Source organism: Strix uralensis, chromosome 6 (genome assembly GCF_047716275.1).
Source record: "Strix uralensis isolate ZFMK-TIS-50842 chromosome 6, bStrUra1, whole genome shotgun sequence".
Lineage (NCBI taxonomy): Eukaryota > Metazoa > Chordata > Aves > Strigiformes > Strigidae > Strix > Strix uralensis.
In genome coordinates this window covers 33,228,428-33,254,456 of record NC_133977.1, presented here as the reverse complement: position 1 = coordinate 33,254,456, position 26,029 = coordinate 33,228,428, and the positions used below count along the sequence as shown (strand labels likewise).

The 26,029-nt window shown below is 38.7% G+C and overlaps 1 protein-coding gene across 3 annotated transcripts; it reads right to left on the bottom strand.

The window, feature by feature from the left end:
* Window positions 1-332: 332 nt before the first annotated feature.
* On the bottom strand, window positions 333-21,651 carry SEC22A (SEC22 homolog A, vesicle trafficking protein). Of its 3 annotated transcripts, none has more exons than XM_074873603.1 (8): window positions 21,543-21,651; window positions 17,820-18,051; window positions 15,425-15,628; window positions 13,375-13,538; window positions 11,925-12,119; window positions 7,195-7,313; window positions 4,672-4,737; window positions 333-1,283 (listed from the first exon to the last, which is right to left on the bottom strand). In XM_074873603.1, the coding sequence occupies exons 3-8, from the start codon at window positions 15,604-15,606 to the stop codon at window positions 1,083-1,085; spliced, it is 927 nt and encodes a 308-aa protein (XP_074729704.1). In that variant the 5' UTR covers window positions 15,607-15,628; window positions 17,820-18,051; window positions 21,543-21,651; the 3' UTR covers window positions 333-1,082. The 3 variants fall into 3 exon arrangements, with proteins under 3 accessions (XP_074729704.1, XP_074729706.1, XP_074729707.1); XM_074873605.1 differs by having other exon boundaries at window positions 21,552-21,627; XM_074873606.1 differs by lacking the exon at window positions 17,820-18,051 and having other exon boundaries at window positions 21,543-21,612.
* Between the last annotated feature and the right edge of the window lie 4,378 nt (window positions 21,652-26,029).

Sequence of the window (26,029 nt, the reverse complement as noted above, 5' to 3'; positions counted from 1 at the left end):
TTGTAAAAAAAACCCAGTGTAACTGATAGTGGTACTATATGGTTGTTATTCTATTTTCTAAGTGTGTGGGGTTTGCTAGTTGCTTCACCAACTTCAGGAGTACAGAATGGTTCTCTCAAACACAAGTCTAGATCAAGGAGGTTCTTTTCCAGCACAAAAACACCCAATCCATAAAGCCAGAAGAATAAACAAAATCCCTAGGCTTTTCTTGTTTAAGCTAATCAGACTGATTTATTATTTTCCTGTCACCAGTTGTTTATCTCAGGTTTGAACTAATTATTCATTTATTTCTAAAAGTATATAAAAAGAAGAACAATAGTCCAACAAGTACAAGTCACTCCATTTACTCACCAATCCATTTCCTTTCAACCCTTCCAGAGTTCAAACACAGGAAGCGTGCAAAAATCCTGGGTTAAGTGGCAGAACTTTTTAAATGATTATTAAAAAGAAATGCTGTCCATATAGATCACTTTAAAAGGATAATTAAAAGGAAATCATAAATGAAATAATATGAAAGTATTTATAGCACTAGACAGAGGGCCACAGGTGCCATAAAGCTGATCCCCAGAAACAGAGTTTCCAGGTTACATTTTAATTAAAAAAAAATTCACATATATGTCAATGTGAAACAAAATATTCCAAAATTTAGTATCTTACATATTCCAAATGTAACTTGCTAATATGCAATAGCATTATTTATTTAGCCTACTGCCTCACAAAGGCAAAACTGATTTTGGAAGTGAAGAGCTTGCGTGATATGCAGAACACATACTCTATACATTCCTTCCATTAACATAGTTTTATGCCACCAAACTCCCCAAACTTGGTGTCCCTCACACATTTCACTGCATGGATATGACCCATTTTGCTCCTCTAGTCCCGCATTCTTTTGTGTCCTTCTTTAAAAAAAAGAAAAAGTTTAACCATCAAGTGAAAAATGTCCACAGGCATCTTACACTGCTTTATTTAAAAAAAAAAAAAAAAAAAAGCCCCATCCAGACAGCTTCTTCTTTTGGAGAACAGCTTTACATTCCTGAGAGTAACTGTTGGAACAAGACTGCCTCTAAATGTTCCAGGACTTGTCAGACATTGTAGTCAGGGGACTTTCCCTGTGGTTGTCGCAGCCGAATCTGCAACGTAGAAAATGCTCCCACAGTCACATGAAAGAAGAGCTGCCACAGGTTGCGCAGTTCATACAGATACATGTTACACAGGCAAATTAACCCAAAAGTCAGGAAGGATTTGGCATTCCTCCAGCCCGTGTAGTATACAAACAGGTAACACTGTCAGGAAATAAAAAAGAAATCCCATTACTGCATGGAAAATAACTTCCACCAATGAAACACTACCTGGTCATGGAGAAATTACAAACCCAAACCAAGTAAAAGTCTAAAACAAACATATAAGAACAGTATCAATTTAGCAGTCATGGAAGGGTGAAAAGTACCTGATATCAATACAAGGTTACATTTTACTTCCATTAAACCCTCTCTGAGAGCAATTCTCTCATAATAATTGATTACAACCTGCAATAATGAGTGGTCCATGACAAAGGAAAGTGGATGTTTCTGTCAATCTCTGGTCAAAATACACTCTGTTCCACCCGAGCAATGGAGAAGAACAAGAGCCAGTGTTAAATCTTCTTCAGGCAAAGCAACGGGAAAGACAGGGAAAATATGAGGACTCTGCAGCCAGGAATACTCAGTAGAAGGCAATCCCCCAGATACCAGCCCAATATCCTGCTAGCATTAACACAGAGGATCAACTGGGAGATGCAGAGGGGTTCACTAATAATCCACTGCCCTTCGTCAGCTGGCACAAGATGGATCACATCTGGAGAGAAATACACAGCAATTCTACTGTAATTCTACCACGTTTTAAGGGTCAGCTTCTGCATGCTGTGGTGTAACACAGAATGTCAGGACTGCGCCCACAGTTCCCTGCTCTGCCTTCTTCCTACTGCAACTGGAAATTTGTTCAAGTCTCACCTCAGTTTTCATCTCTAAAAGGGCACAATTTTTACATAGACATTATTTTTACTTCTGCTATTGTTCAAACTACTTCCTTGACTTCTACAAAAAAACCTGTTTGCACCCTCTCTAGATTCTAGACATGTCTGTCTGCTGAAGAAAATTTTTGCTGTTCTTCTAGGTAGATAACAACATAATTTGGGCTTACTTTGTATTCCAAATCTGTTCCCAGTGGATATATAACCATGCTCACACAAATTTTTTAACAGCATCCATCATCAAATTATCTAAGTGTCATTTCTGTTCTTCTTGGGCATTTGCCATGTTTTATCAGTCAGAGAAACTCTACTTAAATTTTTTTCATTTTTCATATTCCTCAAAAAAGGGCCAAAGCATTGTACATTTGCAACGGAACAATGCAATTTAGAGAGGTTACTTTATATTCTATTCAAAACTCAACTACTTTCTTACAAAGCATGCTTTTCCACTGTAAGTGTGGCTGAGATTAACAAAACTACTTGTAATTTCTGGATATCTACATATCTTCAGAGATGTAAGTACTGACAGTATCAGTAAGATTCGTACATCCTTTCTCCAAAGCAAAGTAAAACTAGAGATAAGTAATACATGTGTTTCATAATCTAGATGGAATTCCTCTGAACCTGCCTGGCCATTTTGAGCAGAGCAAATGCAACCTACTTGTGCTGACAGTTTTACAAATCATATCTAAAAGAGCAATTAGTTGGTACTTAGTATCTCAGCAATAAGAATTCAGATAATTTCCTAGCGTCGTCACCTCCACTGACAACATATGAAGAACTGCTTCCAAGATTAAAATAAGAGTCAGGATATGCTTCACCAAAATGATTAATAAATATGAAAGGTTTAAAACCCAAAAATACTACAGAAGTTCAAAAAATGTTACTGCAACATGATGTTGAATGACTGAACTTTACCAAAGATCTGTTTTAAATTAATACCGAGGCTTATCTTTTCATTAGTCCAGGTTTGAGATGCTAGAAGATTTGACACTTACAAAACAGAACACCAGTCAAAAGGCCAAAACACTGTGGTTTTAACACCTTACTATAACAAGTGCTGTTATGAAATTCCCGAGGGGTTTTTTTCTTCTATTAAAGGGAAGCGTTAGCATGGCAATTACTGAGCATGCTTTTATGTAGAAGGCTCCTCTGTGCTACTTCAGAGAAGATTTTGACTTTTTTTTTTTTTTTTAAATAAATGTTAAGAAATGACTGAAAGCTGAGCTCCTGATGCTTTGCACTTTGGGTACAACTGAGACAGTTGTTACTTTTGTACATTTTCTTCTTCAGAAGAAACTAGAAACCATGGAGGAACAATAGACATGTCAGCAAGCCCAAAACATCATATTCGATGTAAGTCCCATTTTTTGCCTGCATATCTAGGTTACAAATATTTTCTTGGAAACTAGAAACACTGCTATGTTTCTCTTGATCAACACCAGAGGGTGCAGAGCAAGAGTCTCAACAGACATAGTTTGAGTATTAAGAAAAAGCCTACATTCCAAGCTGCATCGATTCTTTCTTTAAAACATCTCTATTCAAGTCAGACAGTGGGGGAAAGACATATGTCCTTACGTCTCATGCACAGGCATGAATACTTTATAAAGAATAAAGTTTCTAATTTGGGAGAGGAGGGAAGAATGTGTATTTTTCGCACAAGGAAAGAATGGAGGCGCTCCACCTTATCTGATACAGAACAGATTGTTGGCATGGAGTATTAAGACCGATCTGAAGAATTGTGCAAGGCAGAAAATGATGAAAAGTCAACAAGTGAAGAATACCAGTTGTACATTTTGCTAGAGATAAGTTATAGAGAATGGAGATTACAGGTAACCTGGACAAAAGGCTGACTGATAGAAAGGCTGACATAAAAGCAAAATCCTGAGACATTATTTTATATTATGGTCTGATACTGTACTAAACATTGGCACACAGAAATGAGTAGTGCATACTGCACAAGTGCAAGAGATTAAAAATCAAAAGAATTATAATAACAGCAATTGAGCATAACAGACGTTATAGTCATAGCTAAATGTAACAGCAATGTCACTGAATGACAAATGCCAATGGGCACTAGAATACCTTGCTACAAATTATATAGGAAAGTCAAATTCAGATGCAGAAATAGAAAACCTACAGACATGAAATGCAAAATGAAATATCAGACAGGAGAAGCAAAACATTGTGGAAAGTGGCTGAAAGCTTTGTAAAGAAAGGAGATGTACATAATGTACAAAGTGAGGGAAATTCTGGGGTCTAGTGCCTAGATATTACTGTATTTACTTCAAATCTTCCCAAAGGAAAGAAGCAATAAGACATTTGCTCAGATGGTTGAGTTTACTTGAACTATGAAACTACTACTTCAAGGAAATTATATAACCTCCACTGCTTGTAACTTCAGAGATAAACTGTAAGCTCCAGACATAAAAGTACACCAAATCTCCTAATCAACTAACTGGAGGAAAATGCTAGCAAACAGAAGATCTTTGTATCAATCTACTGTATGACAGTTTATGATTAATGAAATAAAACAGAGCAGAAATTATTTTTATGACCGGCCTGTTCAAGTATCTGTGACATTTAAGAAAACATGATGACATTTATGCATGACTGGGTAATGTTTCTAAACTCTAGTGAATTATGCAAGCAGAAGCACACACCTGGTACAAACAGGCTGCTGTTCCAAGAAAAAATGCAATAACATAACTGAAATCTTCACCTTCATTCTGTGAAAATAAAACAAAAAGCCATGTATTACAGTATTTCAGTGAAATACCAGATATTTACAGTATGAAAGTTATTAATTATTGTATGTTAAAATAGTCTCACATAGGGATTTATAATAATTCCTATACTACACTAAACCAAAAGAGTTAGCACTTATCATTGCTCACTTGCATGTCTGAAAAAAACCCACTGTGATCTGGAATCTGACCAGAACGTTTATTCACAACAGAGAACCAATGCTGAGATTTTCAAAAGCCTTAAAGGAAGTTCAGCTCTAACACTGGATACTTACCTTCTCTACATGCCTTTTAAAATTCAAGTCTAAACAACTACCTTTAATATCAACTTTGCAGAATTGTGCCTTCCTCCAGCTTCACAAAATGGAAACGAGATAAAAGGAAAAGACACAAACTGGCCACTAGAGTGTGGTAAAATTCTACACAGAGAATAACGCAGGCAGCTCTGCCTCCACTGCAGCGGGAACAAACAAAAGCACATGAATTTATCAGAGAGAGATTATTAGAAAATTAAGTTCTCTTGAAGGAAAAGATGGGAAAATTTACTTTAAGTGATAGATCTTTCTACTATGTATTTAAAAAACAAAGTAAAACAAAAAACCCTTCTAACTTATTCAAACAGGTTGTTACAGATTCTATAGAGCTGAGCAGAATAAATTTACATGCTCAGTGATTATCCTAACTGCATTTCAAACAAACATCTGCAATAATCAAAAACCTTCCTAGGAAAACAATGGGTAGTCATGCAGATGATATTCACTTTCAAGGAAGAACATTTTGAGAAGGTGGCCCATTCAGAACTACAACTTGTTTCTGCTCAGAGTATGGTCAGTGTGAAGTATTTCCATCTACAGTGTTGACTAGGAAAAAGTTTGTATGTCTGCATATAAAACTTACCTACACAATGCTGTACACTCCTAAACCTATGTAAATCTTTGTCTCAGTGCCACTGCACATTTGCTGGAGTATAGCTACAGATTGTAACACAGTTTTGCTAAAAACCAAATAAAAACACTGATTATAAAGGAAACACTAATTCAGAGAGAAGCTTTTGAATGCCTTCTCAGAAGAAGTTCCATTAATCATGTTTTGGATTATTTCTCCCTAAACTTTGTGGATTTTTCCATAATACAGTAAATAAAGAGACATTTTACTGGATTTTTACTGTGCCTCATTGTCAGAAATTAAAAAATATCTTGTATCTGTACTGCCAGCTATTATCTCAATAGCAATGGAATAACAATGCAATAACATATAGGATAAAATTAATTGGTTGCCCTATCATCACTTAAATACGTTAATCTAATATTGGCGATCCTTTTTAAAAAAACAGTTGCAGAAAGGTAACCTCAAACATTACTGTTTTATTAAATCTTCACATGTATCAGTAATTATGTAAGACAACTGGAATACAGGTTATCATCTTTACCTTACCTCCCTAAAAAATCCATTAGGTATCAGAGGCATTGCAGTTATGAAGTCCAAATGTATGTTTGAATAAAAAGATTATCTATTAGCCAAGCAGGAGGATTCTCATTTTCTTTCAGAAAACTTTCACGGGCTTTTTAGTTTCTACCTCCATCACCACAATAGTAGAGCCAATTAATGTTAACTAAGTCTTTTTTTTTTTGTGGTAACACAGATGAACTTTCTGTGCATGCTTCCAAGCACCAGCATATTTACTTGAATTGCTTGAAATCATTAACCACTATTATTTTCATTGTAGCAATGAGAATACAACTAGCTGAAAAAATGGAACAGAAAGAAACTGAAAGGCTATAGGGACGGTCAAAGCAGACAGTTCACATAAATAAATATTTGTTGGAGAGGTTGTTTGGTGAGAGGGTGTTGCTGGTTTGGGGGGAAGGGTTAGAAGAAATCAGTTGACAGTTTCCCATAAATTGATCCTGTCAGTACACAAAGAGAAATAAGCATTGTACCTAAGAAGGTTTATAAAAAACAAACAAACAAAAACTAAAAAAGGTTTCTAAAAAAAACAATTTTACAAAACCTATTTAAAGATCCCTGCTCCGTGGACCTTTCAAAAAAAAATTGGCCAGATTTTCAAAGCTGTTAATCATTTCTCTCAAGTGTTTTTAAATAACTTCTATTAAAATTAAATGTCTCATATCCTGGCATAAATTTAGAAAACAGAACATTATGTTCACATGCTCACTGCTACCAAGGTACCTAGGGAAGGAGTCGGCCACCCACCTCCTACTGCTTTTGAAACTCACAGCCTCAATGAATGATGCATCACACTCAAGAAGGATGCACAGATCACAAACAATATAGGTTACATAAACACAGGTCTGACCTCACAAACAATATTTCTGAAAATAAAACTGGCAAGACTTAGTTCATAAGGCAAGAATCTTCTAAGGTGATATTATGATTGCTATGATGCATAACTCTTAAATTCATAAACATGTACAATACCTGGAGAAGACTTTCTATGGCATGAAAGCCACGAATTAAATTCAAAGCCCCACATAAGAGACTAAGCACAAATGAGACAATCCCTGGCAGAGTCACAGGTTCCAGACGCTGACGAGGAGCTGCAAAGCAGATCAGAAAAAAAAACCAAAGGTCAAAGCAATGTCTTTAGAAATTTAGTAAAATAGTAATCTCATTTTTCAGTGGCTTCTAGCTCAAGAAAAGATCCCTGGAACAAACCACAAAACGTCCATCTTTTTTTTTCTAAAAAGAAGAAGAAACATTTTAAATATTTCAACACAAGGTTTAACAAAAAGTATACTTTGCCTCAATTCACATATATAATTGTCTTATTATATTTAGTCTTTAACTCAATACATTCAGTTTATTCAGTACGGTACTGAAAGCTGCTCAGACATGCCAGGAAATCAACGGCAAATGATGCACTTGCTGGTGAAATTTGTCCACAATTACTAGCCAGCTAATAAGGCACGTACTTAAGAGCTCCTCTCTCAACCTCCACTTTTCTTTAACACTAATGCATTAGCAGAGCTACAGAGACTGATTTAGCTTGTTTGCTGAACGGAACACTATGAGGCAAAGCTATTACAGTCCCCTACCTTAAAAAATACAGCCAGTGAGTGCTACCAAAGACACAAATAAAAAGACAATTCTGAAACTAAGCTAGTATCTATATTACAACCTTATACAGACCTTCCAGATAGCGCTTAGAAGTCTCTTAGAAAACACGTTAAAATTAAAACACACTTTCTTTCCATGCACACCCACTCTTTCGGGCTTATCCAGGGTCACACGTACATAACAGTTGTGTATGTTCCTCATTACTGTCCCTTTCCATAATTAGTAACAGAAAGCAAATACGAAAAAACAATGCAAAACTCTTAACAGTCTAGGCAACACAGGGAAAACAATAGGACTACTGAGCCATGCTTAAATCATTCTGTTCAAATCAATGAACTGTAAAGATGCGAACAATGAGGTTAATGAACTGTAACATTAATAGAGAGAGGGGTGTCAATCCTGGTCGTTTGCATTGCACAGATCCAGGAAAAAAGCTTTCCAAACAGTTTATGAAGCTAGAGAACCTAAAGAAAAAATGACAAAAGCTATTTCACATTGATAAGCAGACAGGGCTGTCTAATTATGAGTGTGTGATAACTTAAAATTAAAACACAAAATTAGTTAACTCATTTGTGCTGAATTTTATAGTGTAATCTGTTGGGGTTTTTTAAACAAAAGCATAACCCATGTTTAACTTCCAGAGCTTATTGCTTTTCTAACTGTAGGGCATATTAAAGGAATACTACCAGCAATCATTCAGTTAAGGTTAGATATGCTATTTGCATACCAAACCATTCTTTTTCAGTGACTTGTAACTGGTTTGTTTGGGGTTTTTTTAAACCATCTTATCTAGAGAGTGGCAAAAAGCTGAAGGTGTACATGACTCTTTTTAGCCAAACGTAATTGCATTTCATTAACTGGCAGATAAAATTAGTTCACTGCTCCCCCTGTACAGCTCTCCAGCCAATCTAATTTTCCCCATGTATCAGGGTAACTTTAAAACATCATGTGTTAAAACAGTGTTTAAAACACCTCCTTACTTTTCCCCCCATGGTTCTCAGAGTCTTGTCAGCTAAATCAAGACAGTCTATGGAAGGATCATAAAAATACTAACTTGTCTCTCATATTAAAATATGAAAACAAATCCAAAAACTTTAAAAGGACATTGCATACTGCTACTGATGTCATTAAGCTCTCCAGGGCTTAATAAATTTTAGTGTTACAGTCAAAGGAACAAGCATCCTTTAAATACAAAAAAAATAAAGGCAAAGCCAGAAGAATGAAGGAGTATCAGAAAAGGCAGGGTAAAGGACAGTTAACCTTGAGTCAATGCATCCATAAATCTTAGAAAAATTATAACTGCCATATCAAAAACTCTCTAACACAAGTCAAGGATCAAATAAAGCACAAATTCTGATCGAAAATGTTGACATTTAAATAAAAATTTAGGAAATTTACACAATGTGAGAAACTGCACTACTTATAAGGCCTTTTATTTAAAAATAAATACACCATCAGACAAAAAGTTAAACTTTGATTTGACAGCTGTTCCTTCATTGAAAAAAAGCTCAGAAAACAGTAAATTTATCTTAACCTAAAACATCACACATCGGCATGCTGTCACCCTATTTCTAATGCCTGTCCACACCTACATTCACCTTTGAAGCAAAATTATATCCATAATCTGCACGCTTTATGCTTCACACGTTATTAATTACCCCTATTCCTCAGTACACAGCACAAATTTTGCTAAAGGAAAAGGGCTGCTATTTTCAATTACTTCAACAATATAAGAGGCCTAGACACTAGACCTTGGATAGATACCCAGTTACAAGCATAACCAAGGAACAGACAATGCTTCATCAGCATAGCCAAAACTAACGCATCAAATTCTGCTGTTTTGTGTAACAGAACAAGATTTGTGTCTACCTAACTTCCTACGTCTGCATGCTATCCAACTTGATTTAACATAGTTAATTCACTTATAGCAGGTCATATTTTTTAACAGGACAGCATATTCAGGAAATTACACTAGGCAAACCATATCTTTTTGTGAGAATTTGTCCTCAGAGCAAAGGAGAAACTTTGAAGTCTAGCCAACTGAGTGGGTAGCAAACATCCAAAGTTCTTTTCAAGGGTGGAGAGAAGCAATGAACGTAAAGAATTACAAAACTATTAGCAGACTTGCTAATAGCATCTAAATCTGAAGAGCTGAAGAAGGAGCAAAGTGCAAACCTTTCATAATGTACAGCCCTTTGATGGTGAGCTTCTACAGCAATTCAAGGAAGGAAGTGAATAACTGAACAGAGACATCTATGGAATTCAGAGGAAGAAGAAAGTTAAAAGTAACTGAAACAGGGGAAAAAACAGAAGAAAGTTGACATGGAAAGAAAAAAGGACAACAGAACTGCCTCTAAGACAAGTTGTGGAGAGGTAGGTGAAAAAAATTCATCTGCCAATTATTGTTAAATTTTACTTTATAGTAAAAAGGGAATGGTCTTTCTGCATTTTAATTTAGATCCATATGATCTTCCAACACTTTTACTCAGAAAAGTGATTAAAACCTCATCTTTCACGGACAACTTTGAAAATACAGTCAATTTTGACACAGGCCGAATTCTCTCATGCTTATTGTTTTTTCCTTGTCCAATTGCAGCAAGTTTGAATCTAGACAATTTTCAGAGTTAATCAGTTGCCACTTCTGTCACCATAACCTTTTCCAAAAGCCAGGATTACACTTGAACATTAAGAGGCAACAATGATGTAAGCATCAAAAGTGGCAAAATAATGGCTATCACAGCATTACATACCTTTAAAAACATCCGACAAGTATGTACAGTGCTGCTTAAAAGATTGCACCCTTCTAAACAATTTAAACATTTTCACACTTCTCCTTGATTAATTTTCCAGAATCTAAACCTAATACTGTTACATTGCAAATGCAGAGATTTTAAGTTATTTCTACACTGTCTCATAGCACCTAGTATTCTCAGGATCAGGGCCCCAGCAGTACAAACAGGGCACTCTAGCAATTTTGTTTGGTTTTCATCTTCAGTAGAAAGTCGTTTTCAATCTTCTAGAGGAATCCCTACAAGTGAGCAAAGTAATTAGGATCTCTTTGCCAGCGTATTAACCTATTTACATATATATATATATATATATAAACTGCACAAAATTAAGCTGATCTCTTATATTACAAAACTGTAGAAAGTGTTTAGATTTACAATTGCAATTTTCACCCTGACACTGTAAAGTGAATGGCATCGGTGTATGTCTGTCCAGGATAACTAGCCTTATAGACAGAGGTACTTTTGGAAAAAAGGGGAAGATATTAACTAATAAAAATCAACACTTCCTTTTATTCTATTTATTATTTTGCTTCACTTTAAATCAGATTAGAAATCAGATTTAAATTCAGCTTCACTGAAATCAGATGTCAGTGTCACATGTGGAGTCTGCGTATTAGTGCAAGGACCTGTCAAGTTTTAAGTTTTCTGTCCTGCTGGGAAACATCTAAAGGACCTCCAAACTGATTTAGAGCATTCATTTAATAGCACAAACCTTTAACCCAGTTCAACCACACAATTCCATATCTACCTCGTACATAAATTAGTTTTAAAAAATTAATGAATGTGGCAAGTATATACAAAATTGCTATTATTAACATCATACACAAGGCACTTATTTTAGAGAGTACATCTTTTAGCCAGCACACCTCTTTGGACTTTCACCATCACAGATGTTTCCTAAAGTGATGTGTCTCCCTCCAGCTGCTCTAACCTCTGACACTATGCTCTTAGTTTATGTCATCATTGGGCCTTACAGGGCATAAATAATGAAAATTTTCAGAAATCTTAGAAGATCGGAAGAAGAAAGACGACCATCATGTTAAGTAATCATCTTCATTTGCTTATTTTCATGCATTTTTTTTTCCCCCTCAATAAAGCAGTCAATTGAAAAGACCTATTTCTCTCTCTGAGTGCCTTGGGGAGACAGGCACTTTGAGCAGCACCAAAATACACATAAGGTCATGGTAGCTTTATGCTTTAAGAACATCAGAGTGGAAAAGGTTTTTTTAAAGAAAACAATATAAAAAATTAACCCTGCATCTGTCTCATTTAAGGATACAAAACCAGAAGTTTGAAACTTACCTGCAGATATCTTACCAGTACCCTTATATTCAGACACAGATAAATGTGCGAACCCATTAGCTGAACCGAGTTCTGACATGGAAATTTGGTAAGGTGGTCTCAGCTTGATTTCTGTCTGCATGTCAGCAAGATTCATCTTTGTTGACAAAGAACGTGTGTTGTTGTATCTCTGTTTGGTCCTCTGAATGAAATTATCTGTGTAAAATTTAAAATAAAAAGGTATATCCTTATGGACTTCTGTTAATTAAATAATCCAAGACCACGCAGCTTTATGTACTACATACTTCACACTTCACAAACTGAAATATGTTGTGTGAAATGCTTGTATTTATCTTGGATTTTTAATACTATTTCTGTTTTGTGACTAATACATCATGGGCTATTTAATTCTGCAGTAAAAAAAAATTAAGCTCTAGAAATCTAATTATTTAATAACTGTGAATAAACTAATGACTTTCACTGCATGAGACTGAATGCATTGCTAATACAGTGGATTTACTGCACTTACTCTAGCTTTTCCATTACTTTAGTAAATATCCTTATGAAAAAACTAACTCCTGCATTCAAGTAGAAACTTACCTGAGTATGAAACATGCTTGCAAAATATTCAGGCGGAGAAAATTAATACCGTATTATAAAGACATTCTAACTTAACAACTAGTACAACAAAGAAGGTATTGGGGAAAGAAAAAAAGAAGAGCATTCATAGAAATCCTCGTAAGGAACACAACAATGTTATATGGAAATTGTTAAAAATTGCCTGACTGAATTATAGACAGGAATTAACCAAATGGAATATCTTCCCCTGTATTTCTAAAACTGCAGTTCTTTTTGCTTTAATGCATTTTATAAGAATATTTAAAATAACTCCTAACACAGTATTAAAGTGACAGATATTCATGGAATCCATAACAGCTGTTATGCGGTATATATAAGGTTAGCTGTATTTGGAGCTTGCATGGCAGAGGATTAAATGCTTCACTACATCATAGGACAAGTAAACATCTCTCTCTTTCATGTACTGAATAAAAATTACAGCAGAACTAAGAGCAAACATGAAATAGCAATCTTTTACTTGAGAAATCTATGAAGCTCAGTGCCTTTACAGGTTAAGTATTTCAACAGGTATGAAGTCAAACAACTCCTGGTATTATTAACTAGGAGAAGATGAACTCCAGACTTCGTCACACAAGGCTTAAACCAAAACCTACTGGAATGAACAGAAAGATTATAAACAAGTTTGGATAGAACTCTAGTAGTCTATTTTAATGCCCACAGAAGTATTTCTTTACTGACTCTAAGGGGAGTTAAATCAGATTCTAAATCCACCTGAAATACAGCTATAACCTGCCTTGGACATTTTCTGGTTTGTATGCATTAAGTCGCACATCTATTTAAATATTCATTTGTCTTAGTGTGAGAATCAAAGAAAAAAAAGTCAGTTCCTTACCAAACTCTATGAAACAGTACGGTCTGACAGCAGTATTTGTCTTCATCATATTGTAGGTAGTGATGAACTCTTTCTGAAGCTCATCCAGGAAGCAGAAAGCCAAGACACTGGGATAATTTTCAGTGCACAACATCATATAGCTTACTCCCAGAGAACTTATAAAGCTATAATTGAGACAACAAATTCAAAATTTCAAATTTAAATCCACGTAATTCGCTGCTTTGCTAGTCTCATCTCATATTCTATAATCAGAAAAGCAAAAACTGCTCTGGAGTAGCAAAGGAATTAATGTTTACTGAAAAGTCCAACAGTATTCTGAAGAAAAACAATTTACTTTTAGGCAAGGTTTTACTTTAACACCACACTGTATAATCATATGAGAAGCTGTGTTATATGTGTATGTATATATATGTGTGCATGTGTATACATATGTACACACACATACAAGGAACAGAAAATAACATAAAACTTCTGGGATACAGAAACACAGCAGGCTTGTCCCGTAATAGCTTTTCATTCACCTCAAATACAGGTGCACACCCAAAATGCAAAAACTTAACTTCAAATGGGGGGAGAGAGGGCAGTTCCATAGAATACGGGATTCGTCATTCTCCAAAGACAGTTGCAAGGATCACCAGAGATGGCAAATGTGAAAGGAGAAAGGGACAGTTTTCAGTATACATATTCCTATTGCATTTAGGCAATTCATTAAATAGAGTTCATGTTTTCATGACACATACAAATCTTTTCAACATCTTGATGGATAATTTACACTATTAAAAGTAATCAAAGACAAAAGTAATAAAAAAAATGTCCTGAGTAAGCCTTATGTCTTATTCTTAACAGTTTCTTTTAAGCTGATCAGTTTACAAGCCAACTACAACTGAGGTTTTAAAAAAAAAAAAAAAAAAAAAAGCCTAGAAAAATTTAGTCCATGCTGGGCCTAATCCTGAGAAATGCTGGAAATTTGCACATACCAATGGGAGACAGTGAAGGCTGAGCACTTTCTAGGATCATTCAGGTGGTATACTTTGCACCACCATCACTTCTACATGTTTGGTAGGGGTTAGGATGAAATTACTCACCTCATTTAAAATAGCATATCTAAATTAGAATCAGAACTTACCTCAGCTAAAGTGCAACTGAATTACCAACTACACACAGGTGCACCTAGCTAGCAATACTAAGGAGAAGGGTCACATATAAACCAAAATTCTGAGTAAACAATAGATTCAAATAATTATTTCACTATAATCCACGTATCACACTGCAAACAGAGGAAAAAAGAACATCTTCTGAATTATTATTTAATGAGCGTTGTCATGCAGGTACACTACCAAACTGACTACCTCAAAAAATTTAGGAATAGTTATTAAAAAAGTCAAAAAATGAAAGCATGAAAACAGAAAGAATTGTTCTGAAAGCGCTGGGTGGAGCAGTAGGATAGGTAGGCTCCATTCAAGGCTACTTACTACACACTGTCTTCACGGTAGAAAAATCATTCTCACCCTTCCCACTCCCTCACTCCCTGTGTGCAATATGAAGTAATTATTGAGTTATGCTTGGGTTTTAGGGCATGTTTTCCCTGAAGTCAACAGAAATCCTGAAGGTACAATAAAAGGGCCTAATTCCATAACATCCTCATCACAATTTTTCAGAAATACTGGGTTATGAAAGTATTTGGGTACTTTTTAAAATTTGTGTAGACTAGAAAGAGAAAACAAATTAATACTAGTTGAATTAGCATGACAAAGAACAACTCTGGTGATTTTCATGTAAGAAACAACTTTGAAATTTAAATAAATATTTCTACTAGGTCAAGGACTTTAATATATACAAGAACACTGTCGATTTCAAACTAGAACTGCCACCAAAGTTTGAGTAGGTGTCAAATCTTTCTACAATTTCTCAATTTTAAATTTCTGATATGTAAATACTGCCAAGAATTAATCTTAGTTTGATTAATCATTTCTAATGTGAACTGTTAACTTTTTAACTTACAGACAGACATAACACAGGTCATCACAAATATATAAAAGAAAAGTCTTACTTTATATTATACTGCCCAGTTTTCAGAGTACATCTATCAGGAAGCTGAGAAAGTTTCTTTGAGAGCATTTTAAAATATTTTCTACATTCTTGCATTCCCGTGCTCTGGTCATAATCAGTAGATGCAGACAGTGGGAGTCCATCCCTCACACGGACCACAGAGGCAGATAAAATCATAGACATTGCCAACAGAGTTAACAACAACCTACAACAAAACACAAATCAGGAGGAATCAGAATTAAAGTAAAAGCAAAAACAACGGAGTCAACTGTGAGTAATCAAACTTCCCAAGCTGTATACTGGGCTCAGGCTTAAAATGGGGCACAGGGAGGATTTTCAACTATAACTCAGATTGAAGTCCTTGCTGCATGGGACCTATGAGTCTATGTGAACCAGAAAGCAGCAGCACATCTGACATCAATGTCACGTTTTCAAATATTTTTATCTGAACTGCCATAAATCCTCACCTAGAGATACCTGTGGAGATTGAAGCACTATTATTCAGCCTTAGTACTACTGTAGCACTTGCGCCTTCAAGCTGTAAGTCTTCTTGTTTAGTGAGACAACGATTATAGTCTAAACAAACAAGAACAACAGCTGGAGAGGAAAAACACGTACTGTAGAGATATGCAAGATGGAAAAGTGATCTAGGTCTTGGTTAAGCAGTAATATTAATGTGCTTTCATGAAACTGTGCTGCTGAGTACATGCTTAAGTACCCTGACAAACAGAGACTTATACAACTTATGTACTATCAAATAAGAAATCAAGGATCAGGACAGCAAGGAATGTAATCCAGCTCTCCCAACTCACAATGGAATTTCTTAAGCATGAAATGTCTTTTTTCTTATCTGGGTCTCCATTTTCTTTAAATCTGCAAAATGTGTCTATCAGTATTAAACAAAGACTGAGCAGGTTGATATGATGTTTGCAATGATTTAATTTTCAAAGCGTAACAATTCAAGCTTTGTGGAATATAGTCACTTAAAAAAGAAGAATTTGTGTACTTAAACATTTCTTGATCAGAAGAAGAAAATTTATAGAAGGCATTTAACAGTATAAACACATAGCCTGCAGACAGTCTTTCAAGACTGAGACACATTTTTAAAACCTTCAAGTTCTTCAAACCTTACGTTAAATCAAAACATTCAAAAGTTCAGCAAGACAAGCATTAAAAGGATTACCTATCTGCTAAGTATCAGTGCACAAATTTGTCCTCTTACAAGTGGGCGAACTGCTAGAATTTATACGAAGCCAAAAGCAAACACTTCCTCAACTCTTAACACTGCTCTGTAGACTCCTACCATATACTACACCTATCACGTAAAAGATTATGAAAAAAATAGATTTTTGCCTCCCTCAGATGATGCTACTGAAGTTCCATACAGTCACAAACTGCAAAAGAAAACAGATTTCTGAATACAGCTGAAATATGCTTTCATGTGCAATACTGACATGTTTACAGCACCTTTCAAACTATGACCTTAAGAGTGCTTTACAAGCCTTAGCAACTGCAGGACTGTATTCTGAAAAGTCAGGAATCCAAATTTTCCCCAAATAGCACTGACTCTTCATAAAAGAGAGGAAATAGCTATCTTTTCCTGAACTCTCACCTCCCCTATTTCCCACTACCCAAAGGTTCTATATACATCAGGACACTTACTGAATAATAATCAATATTCAGGTTTTTCAAGGGTATTTACTCCTTAAAGAGACATATAATAATGAAAATATTTAAACTGTGTTGTAATCTTCAATTTAAGAATTCTTCAGCTTCATCAGCAAACTTCAACCTGCTTTGAGATGCATCACATTAGCTAAACAAATTCCAAATTAATACCCTTCTATTTTACTTGTACAGCATATCAGACTTTCACCAAAGTCATAACAGCAGCAGAAGCCACTGTTGCCTGTAGTCTGCTGAATAGCTTTGGGCTTTTATCAGGTACGCTTGTTATTTCAGCACTTCACTACAGAATTCCCTACTGTACAAAGTGCTTTGATCAGCTGGACACAAAAACAGAAAACAAAGCAACTTTAGGACTTGCTCTAGATTAGCTTGCTGGAGTGAAGCTTTCTAGAAATTAAACCTGCAGCTCTAGAAACTTTTACCTACCTCTATTTGAGCTCAGGCACGTGCTCCCAGCAGGACAATTCACATGGAATGCACACGGCACCCATTTTGCTAACTACGCTGCTAACCATATAACCACGGCAGCAGCTCAAGAGCATGACAAAATTGCAGAGGAGCTTTAAACTGTAATGGTTCTCCGACAATAACCACCTCTACCACTTGGAACTCAATGTTGAAAGGGACTTCCGGGAGCTATATCAATATAAGCATAAGAACAATGATGTGATTGCTAGCAAAGTTTAAAATTCCTCTCATTAACTTACTTGCACAAAATGTAATTTCATGGATCTGCATTTCCTTTGATGAAGCAAAGAACTTCATTAGCACCTAATGTGAAGAAAGGAACATAGCTCCACATCCTGCTTTAGGAAAAGGTAGTGAATAGGACAGCACTGCAGGAGAAACTCAGAATCCTGTAGCCAGCTCTCAGAAGGAAAAATACTGTTCTGTTCACTTTTTAAATGATCTTGATGGTTAAAGTTCATGTTGAGCTATCTGATGAGAAAAGAACAAACAGAAAAAGTTAATAAATGTATTTACTGGCTAACAATATTCTTCAGCTCTTTTTGTGAGGGCATGACTATTGGAAAGGCCTGAACACACCCCGGGGAGATTACTCAAGGGGTACTCAAGTAAAAGGAAAACTAGAAAAATAGAAATATTAAAATTTTTCTATGTTCTTTAAGTGAAACTGATGAGCTCCCATCACTTCAGCCATTTAAAATGGGAAAATAAGTTATCTGTCTGCACAGTATATGAGTAACTCAGGGTAATGCAACCTCTGACTCCAAATCCCACCATTCACCTCATACACTAAGTTTACCTAATCTATAATCTCCTCTGATGAAAAAGCTGGACGCTTCAGGAACATAATACAACACAACTACAGCTGTATTTCCAAAGCATTAAGGTTTTCAATATTCAATCTAGAAATAGTTGCTTTACTCCTACAACCAAGGACAAAGAATATAAATATCACTAACAGCAGCATGTATGCATGGTCAACAGACAAAGCAAAGGATAAAGACCCCTTTAGATGTATTATTTCAATTTTTATGTCTATTCTATATGTCAATAAATATTTGCATAAATCTAGAACAAAACCAGTTACTTTCTTCAAGACTCCTACTTATATTTAGAGAAATTAAGCTCTCTAGCAAAAGATAAACCTCCATTAACACCTGCCAATTCTCTTAATGTACTACAAAAATCACACAAAATAAAAATTGTGTTTAGATGAACAGTCCAAACATAACCAGTCAGACAGGTTTTGTTACGATCATCTTAAAAACCCACCCAGTGAAAATACATACTTTCTCCTCAGCTTTTTAACACAGGAATCAGAAAGCTGTCCAAAAAATGAAGCTAATAAAAGAAAATCACTTTGGTTGCAAGATCACACATATGTAAAGAGATGTGCAATATACATACTGTAACAGAACATTCAGCCTTATTTGAAAATGTATTAATATAGAAAAAAGTTTACTAAATCTTCAAAATGAAAGCGCTACTTTACTCAGCTCTCAAAACAATAAGGCTCTACAGAAGGAGCCAAGCAGTAAATTTGATACAGACTTATATAGGTAGAGATTGAAGAAAGAACATTAAAGATACGGTCATGTTTTTAGAACTATCTTTAAATATCTTTTTTAAACATCTATTCGAAACCGCAGAAAGTAATTCACCATACCATTACAAATTTCATAGGTTTTCCTCCAAAAATTCTATATCCATCAAACACCCAAAGATGACAAAAGACTGCACTTCCACTACAAATGGTCTATAAATCCATTACAGGTGCAAAGAAATGAACAGGGATTGGGTTTGCTATCTCATTTTATTGCAGAACTGAGGAGTATCAAATCCAAGCAGCAGGTGTTAGGCTCATGGGTACCATAGATGGTTCTTCACAAAACATGAAGTTAGCCAGTGGAACAACTTGTCACAGGATGCTGTCGACACTAAAATGTTATGTGAATTCAAGAGGCAACTGGAAAAGTTCACAGAAAAACTAAAGGGCTATTAAAACCCAAATACCGTTTGCTCAGGGAGATTCTGACCTCCAAATGATCACCAACAGGAAGAGTACACCACAGAAGCATCACTCCATGCTTGTGCTATTCTTACATCTTACTTCTGGCCCATGTTTATCGATCTCCCCTTACACCAACACTACACAGCCCTCCCTGCAAATGAGAGCTGGGAGAACTCATTGAATAGAGGAACATGGAGAAAGCTGGCCACAGAAAGATAAGAGTCAACTGAAATGGTTGTTCCTCTGTTGCTCTGCCCTCCCTAAAGCTGTCCAATTTATTATACATATGTCAACCTCCAGTGCTTTCACAAATTGGAATTATCACACGTGGCTTTAGTTTCGTTTCCTCCCATGGGCGGGAAATCTCAGATGATGGAATCCAGAGCCTGTTTTACTGTACTTTTTTTTTAAAGACATATTCAATTATCATCCTGTTTATTTTGTGTTATGATGGTGCTTGATCCTGAGGCAGCATCTAGAAAAGTCCCAGAAAGTGGTAAATGTTCCAGTCTTTTGTAACCAATTGGTCTTCCAACTTTCCAACTTGTGATATGACAGTTTGTTTTACATCTATCTGACACCTTTTTTTTTTTTTTTTTTACAAGCAAGTGTTTGAAAGTGACCCATGAACATGGTTTGTTCAGGATACTTCAATTATTTAAAAACAGTCTAGCTTCACAAAAATTGAGACAGATTCTAAGTGTAATGGCATGCCTACCCTCCTGAACCTGCTGGCCTTCAGCACCAACTTAATCAAGGTGTTTCTTGCCAGGATGTCTGCCTCTCATGATAACCTTCCATAAAATATAAAATTGGGAAGCAGTTGCAAGCTGCACACCTGCTTGATGCAGAATGCAGATACAGTTTCTGTGCTTACTTCAAATGTACATAATAGTGCTGGACAATTTATCGTCCCCACTTTTGGGGGTTGTGACAGCTGCATTATGCAGGCAGGAGTCTTAATTTTCCCACTCTGCAGCATACTTCATAAATCCGTATTACAAACTCAAGCATTACAGAAGGACACAACAAATAAAGCCACTTTGACATCATCAGGTATGATCAGACACGGAAATAATCCTAAACCACTAGCCCATATAATCCTTCCCATAAAGCTGAAGAAAAACAGACATTGGAAACAGAATAAAGATTCTGAAAAACTAAGGGAACGGAACAAGCTACATCCCAAAGTTTGGGAACGTGACCCTTCCATCTACCACCCACGGAAATGTCAGCTTTCACACAGTCACTTGCACTATTTGCAACGGCAGCCAGAGGGGAAGAGGTAACGTGGTTACTGAGTTAAACAGGTTCACACCGCTTTAGATTGCGGGACTTTATACAGAAAACCGTTGACGCCTACACAGGGACCAGGGGAACGACAGCTCCCTACGCCAGCAGGCTTCAGCTGCGAAACGAAGAGGCCCGAGCTGCCACCGGCGGCCTCCTGCCCCTGCCCCGCCCGCTGCGCCCCGCGCTCGCTGCCGGGGGCGAACCTCCAGCGGCAAAGCCAGCGGCAGCCGGTGCCGAGGAAGGACCGGCACCCCTCTCCCGCCCCGGCTGGGGAGCAAACGCAGACCGCCCTGGGGCTCCGGCGGCCGGGCTGCCAGGGCTGCGCTCGGCAGCCGGCGGCAGGGCGGCGGCCCGGGAGGCGGAGAAACCGGTGACAAGTCTCTTCGCTTTGCAGGACCAGACCCGCGCCCACCCCGGGAGCCCCTGAGGTGCCCCGGCTGCCCCCCGGCCCCGGGCCTGGAGCCGAAAGGAGCAGGCGGGCGGCAACCGAGACCCCGGCCCGGGGAGACCGGGCAGGCGCAGGGCCCTGCGGCGGCACCTTCCAGCACCCTCCCGTCCCTCGCGCCCCCCCTCACGCCGGCAAGGCCTGGGCGGCGGGCGGGCCCCGAGCAGGCCGCGTCGCCTAGCAGCGGCACCGCGGGGGAGGGGCTGGAGCTACCTGGCTCACCGGAGCGGAGCGGCAACGGCACCGGCGCGCGGCCACAGCGACCGCCTCCCGCCAGGCATTGTGGGAACCGTCCACGTCTGCCCCCGCACCCCCCACCGGCGGGGAGCGCCCCTCACGTGACGCGGACGCGGCCCCGCCATTGCTCCGCGGGCGGCGCGGGGCGGGGCCAAGGCCGCGGGGTGGGGCCGGGCCTGCCCTGCCCCGCCCTGCCCTGAGGGGGCTCCGCGCCGGGGTGCGGCGGCCGCGCTGGTCCCGCGCCCGCGGGGAGCTCTCAGGCGCGGCCGGCTGGGGCCCTCGGCGCTGTGGGGGGCCCGGTGCCGCGCCTGAGGCGGTGTGTCCTCAGCGGCGGGCGCCTGCAGGAGAAGGGGGCGCCTCTCCCGCCCTGGGGTGCGTCCCGCCCCGTTATGTCGCTTCATGCAGGCCTTCCCCCGCCGCCCCCGGCAGGGCTGCCCACTTAACCTTCAGCGCCTCTTCGAACGTTGTCCCTGCAGCCTGCGGCGGGGGCCGGCGTGCCGGGGAGTTGGGCCGGGTTGGGTTTGTGGCCGTTGGTCAAGCGGGTTGGGGTGTCCGCACGCCGCTCGTGCTGCTGAAGGCCCCCAGGGCGGGGAGGCAGCCTCGCTGTCGCTACTTCTCTGCTTCACCCGTCTTTGGCTAATTTTTAATCAGCCTCATTTTCAGAAGAACTGTGGTTTAGTAATTGAGCTCTTTGGGTTCTCCTGTGTAATAACTTTTAACTGTCGTTGGCCAATTTCCACCGGGCTTAATGGACGCACATAGAACTTGGCATATGCTCGACACTGTACAAATATCAAGATGGGTGTTTGGTGTTTTCTGATGGGGCAGCAAGGGTCCCTGCCGATGGGGAGGATGTACAATGGTGACGTAGCTGTCAGCAGAAAAAGTGCGGAGATGACACCAGCTGCTAGACTAATTTCACTCATTTCCAGACAAATCAACTGGGCATGTTTCAACAATAAATCACAATACAAAAATGGAAGTTTGCAAATCTCATTACTAATCCCAAAGTGAGGTTCCTATTTTAAAACTAGTTTATCTACCCATACAAGAATAATTTTCTCTCTGTGTTGCTCTTCAAGTTCACTGCTTTCCTACTGTATCATACAGTTTTAGTCTGTTGGCTCAAATCTCAAATGAAAGCAGCTTATTTCCTCACTAACGCCTTTAATTTCTTCTTCCATCTGTTACTACTTCACTATCCAAGTGCTTGCAGCATTGCAAGGAGTGTTGGGGAAGAGGTAACATACCTCTCTGGACTTTCAGGCTCTCCAGAGCTTCACTCAGGAGCAAGGTAATCAGGAGGACGACACTGAAGCACATTAGCACTCCCCAACCTCAAGGCTGCCTTCTCAAAGCAGCATAAGCTATTTGAAGTGGACACCTGCGGCAACCCCAGATACCCACGGGGTATCACCTCACTCCCTACCCCTGAGATAGTGTCTGTGAATGCCAGTGATCCAGCTGTGGTAAAATGATCACTTGGATCTTACAGCCAGGCGTAAGTTGCTATTGCTGGAGATCAGTTTCTCCCTTTCAGCCTCCAGGCTTTCTCCTCCATGCTTCAAGCAAAGCTCAGCCAGGCCAAGGATTTGAGCTCTCTGTCAAATGAGGCTGCAGCAAGGGGTGCAACATTAACTATGACTGAAGTTGAGTAACAGAGGTGGAGGGTAGACTGGCAAAAAGAGAAAAATTGTTTTCAGGGGAGACTTGAAATGAGACAGGGAAACGGTGAGGCGGGGAGTCGGGAAACGCGGGTGGCATGGAGATGTGGGAGAGGAAGGCAGGCGCAGGTGAGCAGAGGGGCCACCGCAGGGGATTCAGTTTTTTTCTGAATGTAAAAGCTCAAGCAAAAACTGATATCCTTGAGACCACAGGAAAAGACCCTTTTCTGAGCATCCTTCTTGCAGTGAGAGAAGGGGGCAACTGCCAAAGCTGTGCACCACAAACAAGGCTGCCTTAAGCCTCTCAAGGGATGGAGGGTCTGCGTGTTTGAATAAGCAACTTTGCATCTCCAAGTTAGTATCTTGGCCTGTCAGGAAGAAACTGTGTTCCCTGTTGGGCTTTTGTAGAACTGAGCGTGGGAACATCTCAATCCTGACTGACTAGGCACAACTGTAGCATATGTTCAGAAGATGATACATTAATCTGAATAATTTCCAGAGAGTCCTTATCCTGTATAAACAGAGTGCATGGTATTACAAGCTGCTACACAATTTAACAGCTTATGATAGCATCTACTATAATGCTGAGAAGTAGTGATTACTTAATTAGAGGCTGCCTAAAGGTTTGTGATAAGTGCATACGTGTGTAATTTTAATTTTTCCAGTTCTTCTGAACTGTTTATCTTTCAACCCTAAAATTCTCTTGACCTTTTGTAAATGTTTTGAAGGAAAAAAGATAAGCATTTTGCATTTACATAAACAGGAGTTCAAAAATTATAGACACATCTATTAGTTAAGACTTACACATTCCTAGGGGAAAAAAACTTAATATTCTTTATTTTCAGGTGAACCTGGCCCCAAGAGGTTAAATAAATTGCACAAGGTCACTGAGGGAGGTGGTGGCAGGGTCAGAAGTGGGATTACAGCTCCAGTGCTCCCAGCTTTCACGGTGAACTTAAATCATCTCTGTTAGTCAAGAATTTGCATGGCTAACAAGCCAGTTACATTTAAAATAGCTTTTTCTTTCTTGTCCCATTGACTCCCCTAGGACATGAAGGCAGTAAAACATTGTTAGAAGGGCACCACGCAGGGAATAAATTAGTGAAAGCTGCAGCCAGAGATAAAACTGAGATTCGCAAGAAGTAAATCCAGTCAGTGCAAAGGGAAACCAAGGTGGAGTAATGTAGGTGTTTCAAAAGGAGAAGAAGAAATGAGGAGATGAAGAGGAGTACGAGGCAGGGTATGGACAGCGTCAGAGGTGCCAAAGAAGTCCCTGTGGTGCCAAACTCCTCAGAGATGATAGTGAGGTGTATCTTCATGAGTACAGCAAAATAATGAAGCCATGTGTTTGCTTGATGTGTCGTCAGCCAGCTGAAGGCAAAACCCAACAGGGACAACTCAGAGACAAGTTAGGACGAGATTTATCTCACCAAAGTTTAATCTGGAAATTGCCCACTGTGAAGCAGTTCATTGTTGCTATTTCTTCTCAGTCACTGCAGGGGGAGCAGACATGTCCAGCCACATTTATACGCCTCGGTTTTCGATGACTACGGGTAGGGAAGACAAACCCTTAGGCTCTGTCCACTGGATTTAAACACAACTTTTAAATCAGTTTTCCCCAAGGAAAAATATCCAGCCTGAGGAGCTGGCAGTAGTTGTGCTTGTCGGTGGTGGAGTCACAGGAGAAGCACAGAGGTAAAGGTCTGAAAGGATCCTCTGAAGGTCATTCAGAAAATTCAGCTTCAGTTTTCTTTGCAGCAAATAAAACTGTGTAATATATCAGATTGCTGATCCCTGTTTTTAAAGGGAAAATAAAAGCTTTCTCTGATTTAGACTAATTAAAACCAAAGCCTTTCATCTTTTTTTAAAAAAAACCCTTGTATACTAAACACCTTTATAATTCTATTGCTCCTTTCTCTCGACCTTTTTTTTTTTTCCTATGTCTTTCTTAAAGTTTGGTGCTTGAAGCTGGAGGTATTATTCAAGATGGGACTTTAGCTGGGAAACTGGACTAATAATCAATTAGTGTGCTAATGATGTGTTCTTGGATGATAATGCCAATTCCCATGAAAAAACAGGTATGTTGAATCAGTGAATTTATGTTGAGTGCAGCCCAGCTTCATCACGAGTGCTTAAAACTCCAAATCAGGACCCTGAAATTATGGCGCTGGCTAAGAACCCATGACTTTCTAACAATTCTGCACTCTAAAAAAATTGCATCTGATTTTAGAGGTTTTAGAGAAACCTGTGTCCATAATCACAAGAGCTAAGATTATATTCACTGGAATGAACTGTTCCTGCTAACACAGCATCAGCAGAAGTGTGAGCAAGGTCATAAAAATCATCAGCAGAATATCCAGTTTATTTCCTTGCTTCTCTTTTAAAAGCCTTCTCTGCTGATTCAGTCATAAGGGCCTGTGCTGGGCAGAAGAGTTTCTTTCATGGAACAATAGTGTTTAATTCTCAAGGGCTTTTCAAGTCTGAAGCCACCTCATAATGTCACATAAAGTATCTCACTAGTAATAAATGCAGATGTTAGAAAAAAATACAGCATTATCCCAATGGCTCTTGTTGCAGCAGGGCCCAGCATGATCTCCTGCATAAAGAACATCATATTTCTGAAAAGTAATCTTCACACTGCATCTCAATTAGTTTGAAAAGCGACATGTTGTTAATGCATTTTTATTTACAGGGCCATCAGCATTGTGGGCTTATGGAAATAACACAAGTGAGCTTTTCTGATGATCGTGTCCCAAGCCATTCCAACAGTGACAGTCTCTCTTTGGGGCTTTTCTGCTT

Coding starts and splice junctions, on each gene's coding strand:
- SEC22A (XM_074873603.1), bottom strand. CDS start 15,606: ATGTCTATGATTTTATCTGCCTCTGTGGTCCGTGTGAGGGATGGACTC. Junction 7,314..11,924: donor TACTGGTAAGATATCTGCAG/GTAAGTTTCAAA, acceptor TCTGCTTTGCAG/CTCCTCGTCAGCGTCTGGAA. Junction 1,284..4,671: donor CAGCAGCCTGTTTGTACCAG/GTGTGTGCTTCT, acceptor ATTTCCTGACAG/TGTTACCTGTTTGTATACTA.